The following is a 13841-nucleotide window of genomic DNA, read 5'->3' as shown; positions in this document are numbered from 1 at the left end:
TATCCTAGCAGGTTATAAGCATGGATTGCGGGGGAAGCACTCATGCAGGCACAAACCTGTCTCCGCATTTTTACCGTTGCCTTCAGTTCCATGTGGACTAGCGCCTTGCTTTTTGAAAGAAGTGACAGCTGCGAGCCTATGAGAGCTAATGAGCACCAATGTGCACAAATCCAGAATTCCCGGGGCTCTGGAATAAGCCTGTTAAAACTTGGAATGTAATTGGATTATTCCTTCCCACCTCTCTCTCTCTCTGCCCTGCAGTTAATAATGAATGGCGTCCAGGAAGGAAAGGAAGTGGTGGAAAGCAAAAGCCATCAATTACCGACAGAACGAAACTTCTGCAGTCAACCAGTGAAGGATCGCTGCTGCCTTGACAGCAGGTTGCAGTAAAATATGGCTGTGATTAGAAATTGTAAATATATATAAGGCGGAGGGAAATCGGAGGCTATTAGGCAGGCGATTAATACAAGACTCAGACAGGTGTCACCACTTGCATGGGAGGCCGATGAGATGGTGGCTTCGAGGTTTGGCTATTCCCACAGCCGCCAATCACTCTGGTCTGATCTCTCCTTAATGGTCTCTCTTTTCGTTCGTTGGGGGAGCTCATTATGCATTTGGAGCCCAGATGTGAAAAGAAGAACTTCCTGGCAGTAAGAGCTGTTCGACAGTGGAATTTGCTGCCCAGGAGTGTGGTGGAGTCTCCTTCTTTGGAGGTCTTTAAGCAGAGGCTTGACAACCATATGTCAGGAGTGCTCTAATGGTGTTTCCTGCTTGGCAGGGGGTTGGACTCGATGGCCCTTGTGGTCTCTTCCAACTCTAGGATTCTATGATTCTATGAGGATGCTGGACCAGGACCAGGAGGAAAGGAGAAAGCACTGCCATCTTATCAGGAGGTCCATTCCTGTTGTGGCCCCCCAACCCTTTGGAATTCCCTCCCCGTGAACATACTACACAGGATCCAGAAAGGACCTGCAACTACCTTATTTTTCGCTCCACAATACACACTTTTTTCTTCCTAAAAAGTAAGGGGAAATGCCTGTGCGTCTTATGGAGCGAATGTGTGGTCCCTGGAGCCGAATTGCCCAGGGGCAAAAAGCAGATCGTACTTTTTTATTTTAGAAAGAGGGAAGGGGGTGTTGAAACAAAACCACTGAGCAGCTGATCAGCAAGCGATTGGGAGGGAGATAAGGGACTCTAGCGATAAAGGAGGCTGCCTGGGAGGGGGGAGGTAAAAGCACATGGATCCTCAGGATTTTTGCATTGGGTCACCCCAAACTCACCATCAGATCACATAGCATGTCCATGGCTACAGCCTGCACCAAAAAACACACGCATCCATTGTTTTGTGGGGCCGCAATGGCGCAAAAACATGGTTACAAAGCACGGATCCACATGGATCCGCAGGATTTTTGTATTGGGCTACCCCAAACTCACCGTCAAATCACATATCATGTCTGTGGCCACAGCATGAACCACAAAATTCATACATCCACTGTTTCTTTCAGAATTTTTTTTTCTTGTTTTCCTCCTCTAAAAACTAGGTGCGTCTTATGGAGCGAAAAATACGCTAATTCAAAACACTAGAGAGCTGGTTATCTGACCACACTCCTTAAGAAAAGCCTTTATTGGTGCCCAATGCAGTCTTGGAAGCCCACAACAATAAGGTGGTGGTCTCTTTTAATAAAAAAGGGATAAACTATGACCGGGTCTCTCAGTTTTATTTTAGGGGGGGAAATGCATTGCTTTGAGTAAACAATCATTATTACAACACAAAGGAGAACTGACAGGCGGCGGAAACGCATCGTCACAAACAATCTTAAAGCAAAATACTTCATTTAAAAATAATAGGGGCTATTCCCTTCCAAAATAGGGGGGTGGGTTAGGGGTGCCAAAATAGGGGGTGCCAAGCTGGTACCTGCCAGGTATTTTGGTAAACAACTCCCCCATGCTGGCTAGGGCTGATGGGAGCTGTAGTCCAAAAGTGTTGTTAAACTTTCCGGAGAATGGAACAGGAAACGCGGTTCATGAGCACTTCCTGTTTGTTTGTTTGTTTGTTTGTTTGTTTACAAAAAGTTGTGTCTCCTCCCCTGTCCCCCCAACTTCTACCGGGGGCCCATGGAGGTCTGCTAAGCAGCCTGCTGGAAATCTACAAAATGCCCCAGTGATGTCCACTTTTGGGGTGGGGGGATATGGGACAGCTGCCTCCATCGCTGTGTCACGATAGTGGACAGATTGTGCCTGTTTAATTATTCCCGGTTTTCAAAATGGCACGGCAGCCCGGCAACCACACTCTGGAGAATTGTGCAATTTGTAAAATGAGCCTCTCTGCTCTCTCTGTGGGCCAGCAGCCCGTTTCTTTTTCTGACCCTGCCAAGGGGGGACGGGCACAGCGGCCGGACTCCGAGGCAGGCCAAGGCCTCAGAATTTCTGCAGGAATTTGAGGACCAGGTCTTGCAGCTTCACCCGGAGCGCCTCGTCGCTTTCGCACATGATGTGCGTGGAGTCCTCCTCGATGCGGATGAGGGTCTCCACGTCCTGGAAGAGCACGATGTGGCCTTTTGGGGTGTCCTCCACCTTCACGTCGCTGAAGCCGTGCTGCAGAGGGACAGGGAAAAGGGAAGGGGGGGGGGTGCTCAGCTGGCAAACCAGAGGCAGTGTGGCAAATGGGGGAGGATTTGCATTGCAGGGAATTGGGTCCCTGTCCAACTCTCTGATTTTATGACTCAGCACGAACAAAGGTGTACAGGGGTCAGCTGCCCCTTGCCTGAATTACCGTATTTTTCACTCTATAAGACGCACCAGCCCACAAGACGCACCTAGTTTTTGGAGGAGGAAAACAAGAAAAAAAATATTCTGAATCTCAGAAGCCAGAACAGCAAGAGGGATCGCTGCGCAGTGAAAGCAGCAATCCCTCTTGCTGTTCTGGCTTCTGGGATAGCTGCGCAGCCTGCACTCGCTCCATAAGATGCACACACATTTCCCCTTACTTTTTAGGAGGGAAAAAGTGAGTCTTATAGAGCAAAAAATACGGTATATTTATGAAACAATGAACAGGGTGGCGATACAATGACGGCTGCAATCAACACAAGATAATATCACCAAGCCTAAAAAAATGAAAAATAAACATCCATAAAAATGGCAAAAGTAGTTTCTTTCCGCAATACGTTTTATCTTAACAAACTGAAGGACATCGTCCTCTTTCTATGCTCCTCCTGATGGAAACTTGCAGATGGGGACAGCTATGCCCCTGCTTTTAGCCTTGTATGCCTCCTTCCTGCAACTCCTGCCACCAAGCTGGTGTCAAACACATTGTTCTGCTTTCCTTTGGCCCACATCAGTGAGGCCGAGAGGAGGGGGGTCTTGTTGTCCGAACAGCCCAGGACCTACAGACACACTGCCCATCAGGCTGGCACCCCAGGGAGGTCCCTTTGGTGCTGCTGGCACAGCGGTTTGACTTCACCCCTGGAGGCGCACTCCATTGTCTCTCACCCCCGGAGGCGCACTCCATTGTCTCTCATCCCCGGAGGTGCACTCCATTTCCTCTTACCCCTGGAGGCGCACTCCATTGTTTCTCACCCCCGGAGGCACACTCCATTGTCTCTCAAGGCGGACGGGTGCCAACCGCCGCCCTGATGCTCTGGCCGTGAAGGCAGCCGCTGCTTACCTTCTCCAGGGTCTGCACCAGCTGGTCCATGGGGATGGAGCCGCTCAGCAAAGGCTTGACGGGTTTCAGCTCCGGAACTTCATCTGCCACCCGCTTCCTCTTCTTGCCCCCTTGAGGCTGAGGAGGCTTTGGGGGGAGCTGTCGATGCAAAAGGAGACTGACATACGGTTTTATGTTTTTAAACTATTCAGAGATGGTTGAAGCACATGGAGTTTGCCAGGTTGGGGAAGTCTGAAGCATAAAAGAGGATTGCCTTCTCCCGCTTTAAAACCATGTTGTCGCTTTAATTGTGCATTTAATTGTGCATTAATTAGTTGTCGCTTTAACTGTGCCCTAAACGGCCTCGGTCCAGTATACCACCCCCATCGTTCTACCCGAACACTGAGGTCCAGCACCGAGGGCCTTCTGGCGGTTCCCTCACTATGAGAAGCCAAGTTACAGGGAACCAGGCAGAGGGTGATGGCGCCCTCCCTGTGGAACGCCCTCCCACCAGATGTTAAAGAGAAGAACAACTACCAAACTTTTGGAAGGCATCTGAAGGCAGCCCTGTTTAGGGAAGCTTTTAATGTTTAATAGACTACTGTATTTTAATACTGTGTTGGAAGCTGCCCAGAGTGGCTGGGGAAACCCAGCCAGATGGGCGGGGTAGAAATAATAAATTCTAAATTGTGGAGATTTTTTAGGGGGTGAGGGGGACTTTCAGCTTACCTTACTTCTGAGCTGTTTATCGTGTGTGTGTGTGTGTGTGTGTGCACAGAAACACAAGTCAAATAAACAGCAATAAAAATGAATAGGTTTGAGCCCCAGGATCCTTCTCGGCTGCCTGCTGTTTGTTCCAAAATGGAATTGATTTTGATTAAGGGGTTCAGCTTCTCTTGAGAACCTCAGCACACACAAAAAAGAGAAACGTTTTGTCCCAGGGGTTTTGCTGGGATTTGGTGAGCGCAACTGCTGGTTAACTAACTGGGAAACCCCAGGGATCGGAGTCACGGTTAGCGGCCTTCACCCAAACCTGCCCCCTGCCAGCACCCCAGTATTCACACCCTACCTGAAGCACATGTTTGTTGTCTTTTGTGTGCAAAACAGCCGTAATGGTCGCCAAGGATATCCCCGGTTTCATCTCGGTAGGCACAAGCGAATCTGCAAGCTGGAGAAAGAAAGATGGAGCCAATTTATACACACATACACACACGAGCAAATTTAGCCACTTCAAGTGCAATCAGGCAATTTGATTTTCCTGAAAACCAGTAGGATGCACAACACTCCTCCCACAGAATGCAACTTTTAAAGCATGCAGGGACCCCGGAAGCCTCCGAAAAGGGATTATTTGCACAACTGACACCTCTTTCTTTCTTTCTTTCCCTGCACCCTGAGGTACATATATTAGAATACACAGAATGAGCAAGGATGACGGGAAAAATTAAGAGATAATACAGAAGAAATGTTTATTAGAGAGTGGGACGTTTACAGAAAATATCTGAAAGGGCATTGTAAAAATGTTAATGTAAAAATGTCAGGCTTAGACTGACACCTGTATGAACACAGAAAACCGTATTAAAATAAAAATTTGGGAGAAGTATGCAGTGATAATGAAAAGTGTGCTACTCAAAAGACCCTCGATGGGGTGACTGGAAGTCACAGTAGAAATTAACTTTTTTTGTAATTTGTAGTATCCTTTGGTTTTTTTTCCTTGTTGACTTTTTTCTCTTTTTTTACAATCAATGAAGTCCTCGGCCTATTTCTCAGCTGTTGCTTCGTTAAAGGAGTCTTATGGATTGCAGTTGTTTCGCTGATGAGTTGTTAATTATTCTATGTTGGCTTCCCAGTATGTTTCTGAGCAGTGCTGCCCTGGGGTCTGCCATTAAGAGGAAGAAGGAGAGAGAGGTCCAGCGAAGGCAGACTGGAACCTCTGTATTCTGTGGCCTGGAAGGAACATGGGAACAGCAGAGGATCCGGCCTGCGGTAGATGGGCGGCAAGCGTGATCTGTCCTCCCCCCCCTCCTTTCCTTTTCGGGGGCGGGAGTGTGCCGAACGGAGGCTTTTAAATTTTTTATTAAAAAGCCTTTCATCACAGACATCATTAAAGCCATTTTGCTGCTACAGGGACCGTAATGAGTCTCCAGGGCCGCTTGAAAACGTTTAAGGAATAAAGCGGGGAGGTGCCTTTGCCTAGGATTTCATAAACCCGTAGAAGTTAATTTCCCAAGGACACAGCGGAAAGGGCGGAGGCGCTTGCCAGGCAGCGGGCACGATGGTGGCGGGCGGCTTGTCTGGCACTGAAGGATGGGCAGGGAGAGTATCGCAACCCACATCGGAACGGCTTGAGTCACTGAGTGGGCTTGGGAACCGCTGAGCTGGGCGGAAAATTGGTCTGACTCACGGAACCATAGAATCGTACAGCTGCGAGGGACCCCAGGGGGCTATCCAGTCTGACCCCCTGCAAGTCCAGAGAAGCGGACACGGAGCAATGGTTCCAAACTACAAGAAAAAAGATTCTGCTCCAGAGAAGCGGACACGGAGCAATGGTTCCAAACTACAAGAAAAAAGATTCCACCTAAACATTAGGAAGAACTTCCTGACAGTAAGAGCTGTTTGACAGTGGAATTTGCTGCCAAGGAGTGTGGTGGAGTCTCCTTCTTTGGAGGTCTTTAAGCAGAGGCTTGACAACCATATGTCAGGAGTGCTCTGATGGTGTTTCCTGCTTGGCAGGGGGTTGGACTCGATGGCCCTTGTGGTCTCTTCCAACTCTATGATTCTATGATTCTATTATTCTATTCTATGATTCTATGATTCTAAGTCAGGAATCACAGCTAAAGAATCCCTGACAGATGGCTATCCACTTGCAAGGAGGGAGAGCCCACAACCTCTGGAGGGAGACCGTTCCACTGTCTGTCAGAAACTTAAAAATGGGAAGCGTAATGCTGATGGTCAACAAAAGAGGTTTAAAGACTCTCTCAAGCCAAATCTAAAAAAAAGTAGTATAAACACCGACAATTGGGAAACACTGGCCTGTGAGCGCTCCAGTTGGAGAACAGCCTTTATCAAATGTGTCGTGGGCTTTGAAGACGCTCGAACTCAGGACGAAAGGGAGAAACGCGCTAAGAGGAAGGAATGCTTGGCAAACCCTCACCGTGATCAGGTAGGTTAAGGTAAAGAACCCCTGGATGGTAAAGTCCAGTCAAAGGCGACTATGGGGTTGCGGCGCTCATCTCACTTTCAGGCCGAGGGAGCCGGCGTTTGTCTGTAGACAGCTTTCTGGGTCATGTGGCCAACAGGACTGAACCGCTTCTGGTGCAACAGAACACTGTGATGGAAACCAGAGCGCATGGAGATGCTGTTTACCTTCCCGCTGCAGCGGTACCTAATTATCTACTTGCACTGGTGTGCTTTCGAACTGCTAGGTAGGCAGGAGCTGGGACAGAGCAACAGGAGCTCACTCCCACCTGGAAACCTAAGTCCCCACTGTGGAAGGACGTGTCGGTCCAGAATTGGCCTCCACCATCACAGACACACTGTTAAGAGTGTGTTCATGGAATACCATCTTACTTGGCTACAAGAGATCGCCAAAGAAGACTGTCAGAAAGTTCTCCCTAATGTTTCAGGCACCTTCCTGTGCTCAGCCCATCCCTTTTGTAGTGATCCCAGCTGCCACCACAAAACCCCATATAGCTTTAACAGCAGGGGTTTGGAGGGAAGTTTTGTAAGAAACCAGAGGCTTTTCTCCTGGGCATAGTCAGCCAATTGGTGCCAAAGAAGGACAGAACTTTTTTTATGTATGCCACAGCAGCAGCAAGAATTCTCATCGCAAAGCATTGGAAGACACAAGACCTACCCACCTTGGAAGAATGGCAGATGCAAGTAATGGACTACATGGAAATGGCAGAAATGACCGGCAGAATACGAGATCAAGGAGAAGAGCAGGTGGAAGAAGATTGGAAGAAGTTTAAAAACTATCTACAAAAACATTGTAAAATTTTTGAATGTTGAGGACATTGAAATGAAACGAAGGGGTTCTAGTGAATAAGATAATTAAGAGTATGAAAGAAGGGATAGATATTGGACAAAATTTGAACAATACAATATGTGAAGGAACTTTTTAAAGGATAAATGTTAATAAAAATGAACTTGCTAAATTAATCATCAAAGTGGAATACAAGAAAGGAGGGTGGGTGGAAGTCAGGAAAATATGGTTATGAAGTTTTTTTTTTAGGCTTGTAACATTTCCTTTTTCTTTTTTTTCGGTTCTTTTTTGGTCGGGTTTTGATTGCTTGCTTTTATCGTTGAATGTTGGTGTTCTATCGTAATTTTTCTTTTCTTTTGTAAAATTAATAAAATATCATTTTAAAAAAATGGAGGGAAGTTTTGTAGTGTGGAAAAGGTGGAAATGGCTCTGCTCGGGCAACTTTTTGATTCGGTCAAAGAAATACAAAGCGGGAATAGGTATTTTTCCATGGGTGTCAAGAATTTCTCAAGCAAACCAAAATCTTCCCACTGGGAAACTAAACATAGGGGGTACAGCCCACCCCTAGGTAGTGCCCATTCATAAGCCCAGTGGGCTCCCTCTGGATGGGTCTGACTTTTACTGTTCAATGCAACTCCCAACTCACTGAGAGCCAGTGTGGTGTTGTGGTTAAGAGCGGTAGTCTTGTAATCTGGGGAACCGGGTTCGAGTCTCCGCTCCTCCCCATGCAGCTGCTGGGTGACCTTGGGCCAGTCACACTTCTTTGAAGTCTCTCAGCCCCACTCACCCCACAGAGTGTTTGTTGTGGGGGAGGAAGGGAAAGGAGAATGTTAGCCGCTTTGAGACTCCTGAAGGGGAGTGAAAGGCGGGATATGAAATCCAAACTCTTCTTCTTCTTCTTCTTTTCTTCATTGTATGACTCCTCGGCTTAACGGGACCAGAGAAATAAGCACATTTCGAGAACAGCTAAGTACATGGAGAGTCTGCTGCAAGGGGGGCAATTATTTTCCCAATTAGAAACACGCTCCTGGACTCGGAGTTCCAATTCAGGCAAATGGGCTCTTTAAATGCAAATGAGCATATCAGCGCTCCCTTCTAAATTGGATGGGGAGATGCAGCAGTGGGGGCAAGCCCTGCGTTCGTTAGGGAAGCTAGTTAATTGCACACAGGGCTCTGCGTTGCGTTTTTAACACCCTATGCTAAATGACACCCCTTTGAGCTGCAATAAAAGGGGGGGCAGTTTCAGCTTGTGGGCTCTTTCTAAAGTGGTGCAAAGTTTGTTTGCAAGGAAGAAGGCAGTGCTTTAGATCAGAGGCTGAACTGGATTCCATCAGATTCTTCAGAGATCACGCAAGGCTAGCCTGTGAATCATTGCAATACAGTGGTACCTTGGTTTTCAAAATTAATCCTTTCCAGAAGTCTGTTCCAAAACCAAAGCGTTCCAAAACCAAGGCGTGTTTTCCCATAAAAAGTAATGCAAAGTGGATTAATCCGCTCCAGACTTTTAAAAGCAACCCCTAAAACAGCAATTTAACATGAATTTTACTATCTAACGAGACCACTGATCCATAAAATGAAAGCAATAAGCAATGTACTGCAGTCACACTATCAATCAATCAATCAGTAAGTAGCTGAACAAAAAGAGCTGCCGAAACAAAAAGGCAAAATAAATAGCAAAACAGACAGACCTCAGCGTAACACTCAAAACGGAAGTGTGGCACTCAAATTGGAAGTGTAACACTCAAAACGGAGCACGTTTACCTTGCGAGAAAAGTTCGCAAACCGGAACACTTACTTCCGGGTTTGCAGTGTTTGGGTTCCAAGCTGTTTGGGTACCAAGGTGTTTGAGAACCAAGGTACCACTGTACTGGAATGATGGTCATCTTCAGATATCTGAAGAGCTGTCACAAGGAAGAGGGAGCCAGCTTCTTTTCTGCTACTCTGGAGTTGCAAGAAAGGAGATTCTGACTAAACCTCAAGATCCTCCTTTCTGGCAGTAAGAGGTGTTTAGAGGTGGAACAAACTACCTGGGAAGGTGCTGGGCTTTTAAAGCAGACGTTGGGTGTCCATCTGTCAGGGATACTTGAGCTCTGATTCCTGCGTTTCGGGGGGGGGGACTAGGGGCCCCTTCCAACCAGGATTATATGTATTTTTTGTGGGCTGTGCGGTTGCCAGGCAAAACAGAGAAATGGCTCCCTCTTTAGGCTAATGCATACTATGTGGCAGCTGACTCCTCCAAGCACCTTGAACGCAAGTCACATGAAGCCGCCCGGATTGGGACAAAAACTAGCCTCAGCTGCCAGAAATGCATACAGAGGGCTCAGCTAAAAGCAGCAATTGGGGTTTGGACCTGGGTGGGGATGAACCTTCTGTCTTGCAAGCCGTGAAATGCTTAAATCACAGAATCATCATATTCTTTGGTGACCCCTCGTAGCCGAGTAAGATTGTCTTCCATAAACATGGTTTTAACAATGAGTCCGTAAGTGACTGCGGAGGCCAATTCTGGATCCACACATCCTCCACAGTGGGGACATAGGTTTCATGGTGAGAGCTGATCATGGTGAGGGTTTGCCAAGCGTGCCTTCCTCTTAGCACGTTTCTCCCTTGCGTCCTGAGTTTGAATGTCTTCAAAGCCCATGACACCTTTGGTAAAGGCTGTTCTCCAGCTGGAGCGCTCGCAGGCCAGTATTTCCCAGTTGTTGGTGTTTATACTACATTTTAAAAGATTTGCCTTGAGAGAGTCTGAGAACCTCTTTTGTTGACCACCAGCATTACACTTTGGTCAGGGAACTGCCATTGGCTCTCAGGCGAGGAATAGCAGGACAGTTGTGTTACAGGGAGCCTCCGAAAAGCAGTTCCTCTTCTGGGGAGGAGGAAAGCCCACCTCTAGTGGGGAAGAGGTGCAAGGACCAGAGGATTCTGGTGGGAGCCTTAACACCACTCCTGGGCAAGCCGGACAGTAGGGAAACACGCCCTTGCCATCGCCCGTCCTGCGCAGTAGCCTAAGGCGCAAAGAGGGAAGGAGAAGGTTGGGAGTAGCAAAACTCCTATGTTGGAGGAGGTCCAAAAATAGACCATTCCCGGATTCTGCTAGCGACTGAGCCAGACATGAGCTTTGGGCCTCTTCACTGTAAATAGTTTGCACCAAAATAAAACCTGTAAAACACAGGTTTGGAGTCCTGCCTGGTTACTCTCGAGCAACCGCAACAGCCACCTGACAGTTTTCCATTTTTAAGTTTGGAATAGAGTAGTTGCTTTGGAAGACGATCATCAGGCATCCGCACAACATGACCAGTCCAATGAAGTTGACGTTGAAGAATCATTGCTTCGACACTGGCGATCTTTGCTTCTTCTTCACTCACAAGGGTCATAGGAATATGCAGGCCCATTCACCATGACAAGGTGATGATCCAGCGAGTGGGCACAGAATCATATGGCTCAAAGGAGCCACCAGGTGTCATTGATGGTCCAACACGTGTCCATGTAGGAATTGCAACTAAAGCAGGTGGTCCCAATCCTTGGCATATCCAGGCAGGTCTGGGAATGTCCTGCCTGAAATCCTGTGTTGGTGTGAACTCCCTGGTCTCCAAAGGTTTGAGGAGGAGCCGTGGCTCAGGGCGAGAACACCTGCTTTGCATGCAGAAGGGCCCAGGTGCAATCCCCAGGTTCGGGGCTGGGATCGAATCCTGCCTGAAATCCCAGAGAAGCTCCTGCTGCTGCCGGCCGGTGTGAACAACACTGAGCTAGAGGAACCAAGGGATTGGTGCAGGATAAGGCAGCCCCCTGGGTTCCTCACTACGTCCCCGTCAGACTTGAGGAATTCTCTCCCTCCCCCCACCCCCGATGGTTTCAAGAAGCAGGGAGGAAACAAGAAAGCTCTTAAAAGGTAAAGGTAAAGGGGCCCCTGACCATTAGGTCCAGTCGTGGCCGACTCTGGGGTTGCGGCGCTCATCTCGCTTTACTGGCCGAGGGAGCTGGCGTACAGCTTCTGGGTCATGTGGCCAGCATGACTAAGCCGCTTCTGGCGAACCAGAGCAGCGCACGGAAACGCTGTTTACCTTCCCGCCCGAGTTAATAAATAGATACCTATTTATCTACTTGCACTTTGACGTGCTTTCGAACTGCTAGGTTGGCAGGAGCAGGGACCGAGCAACGGGAGCTCACCCCGTCGCGGGGAATCGAACCGCTGACCTTCTGATCGGCAAGCCCTAGGCGTTTAACCCACAGCGCCACCCGCGTCCCTCTCTCCATCATAGTTCGGCTGTAATTCTACACTGCCTCCCTCTTCCCTGTCAGCTACAGGAGAAGCGGGAGGCAATCTCCACCAGTCCCCCTCCTCTTCATTCCAGTTCCTGACAGTTTCCCCTCCACCTCCACCCCATACCTTGGTTTGTCTTCACTCACCTCTGGCGTGATTTCAATCTTCTCGTAGCGGCGTTTGAATGGGAGGGTCAGCACCTCGGCTCTGCGGTAGGACATGGGTGGGGGTAGACAGTCGACCATCAAGTCCGTGCGGTGGGCCTGGGTGGGAGGGGGCTGGGTGTACTGCTCCGGACAAACAACGTGGAGAGGCTGCCGGGGGGAGGGAGGGAGGAAAATAAAGAGTCAAGGGACAGACAGACAGACATCCATGCCCTGATCTGTAAGCCCCTGTGGTAGATGCCTTGTTATAATTTATTACGTTTATTTTATACGTTGCCCTTCATCCAAAGATCACAAGGCTGTTTACATGTACCAAATCAAGAATCTCTTTCTTCTTTAAAAAAATAAATAAATTTACTTATTTGGTTTTTCAAATTGAAATTTTGCAATCATATATTGAACATAGATCATAAAAACAAGATTCTAAGGAATCTCCTGGACTTCTAAGGAATCTCCCCTGAGTGAGTGCCTGAGGGCCCTGCTCTTGCCACTTACCACCTGGCCTGGAGCGGGGCCTGAAGCCTCACAAGGACTGCTTGCTGCGTGCTGCCTGCTGCCCAGGAGGACTCCCCTGAGTGAGTGCCTGAGGGCCCTGCTCCTCCCTGCCACTTACCACCTGGCCCAGGGCGGGGCCTGACAGGCCTCACTAGGACAGTGTTACTGCAGGAGGGGCACAGAGTGTTTTTAAAATGTTTTTTAAAAATTTCTTTTGGATTCTTTGTATGTGGGGGGTGGGGGTGGGATGGAAGTTTGGTTGGGTTTGGGGAATTATTTTTTTATTTTGATGTTCTTGTAATTTTTACATTTTTTTTTGTTTGTATTGTTTTATTGGTTTTGTTTGTTTGTATAAGTTGTTATTTTGTTCTTAGGGGGAGGGGTCAGGGCTGCCGGGGAGTGGGCCCCAGCCCACAAAATGGCTGGGGCATGTTCCACAGGGGGGAATGCACTGGGACAACCGATCTCAGTGATCACGGGTAGGAGGAGGAGTTACGCTAAGACCAGACCATGTCATTACAAAGGAGGCAGGTTTAGTCGTTGTCTGAGGACTATTCCTGCCTCCGGGTCTGGTCCTGACCGGATGGATACTAGAATCAGCAAGGGATACCCACATGACCTGAAAGTGTTGCTGTGCAATGCCAGGTCAATGATTCATAAGACCACTGCCATCCATGACTTGATCATGGATGGAGGATTTGATCTGGCATGTGTAACAGAGACTTGGTTGGATGAAGCAGATGGGCCTGTCCTTGGCGCTGCTTGCCCACCAGGTTTCTCTTACGCACAGCAACCCAGGTCATGTGGGCGGGGAGGGGGGGTTGCAGTGATTTTTAGGAAGTCATTAGTCTGCACCAGGCGTCCTGTTGGGAAGACCCAGTTTTCTGAGTGCATGTTCTGGAAGTTGGGCAATAGGGGCAGTACAGGATTCCTATTGGTGTACCGACCTCCCCGCTGCACCAAGGATTCCCTGCCCGAGCTGCTTCAGGTCGTGGCGGATATGCTCCTGGAGACACCTAGCTTGGTTGTCCTGGGGGATTTTAACATCCATGCCGACACGACCTTACAAGGGGCCGCTCGGGACTTCGTGGAAAGCATGGCCTCCATGGGGCTGTCCCTGAATAAGTCTGGCCCAACTCATAGCCACGGACATGCCTTAGACTTGGTGTTTACCTCTACGGATGCTGGTGATCTGACATTAACTAAAAGCGAAACAAAAGAAGTGCCATGGTCAGATCACTTCCTGGTGCAACTGGACTTCTCCGCAACCCTTCCCCTCCGCAGGGAGGTGGGACCGAT

At 48.5% G+C, this 13841-nt stretch overlaps 1 protein-coding gene across 1 annotated transcript in view; it reads right to left on the bottom strand.

The window, feature by feature from the left end:
- Positions 1-1907: 1907 nt before the first annotated feature.
- INTS9 (integrator complex subunit 9) overlaps positions 1908-13841 on the bottom strand; it is a 69692-nt gene continuing 57758 nt past the window's right edge. Inside the window, exons 14-17 of the mRNA XM_081854719.1 lie at positions 12030-12197; positions 4713-4811; positions 3665-3802; positions 1908-2595 (exon numbers count right to left, since the gene is read on the bottom strand). Of these exons, the coding sequence (XP_081710845.1) occupies positions 2419-2595; positions 3665-3802; positions 4713-4811; positions 12030-12197 (582 nt within the window). The 3' untranslated portion in view covers positions 1908-2418. The remainder of the gene's footprint in view (positions 2596-3664; positions 3803-4712; positions 4812-12029; positions 12198-13841) is intronic.

This window comes from Podarcis erhardii, assembly GCF_964252035.2.
Source record: "Podarcis erhardii genome assembly, chromosome: 3".
Classification (NCBI taxonomy): domain Eukaryota; kingdom Metazoa; phylum Chordata; class Lepidosauria; order Squamata; family Lacertidae; genus Podarcis; species Podarcis erhardii.
This window is presented reverse-complemented; position numbering and strand designations above follow the sequence as displayed.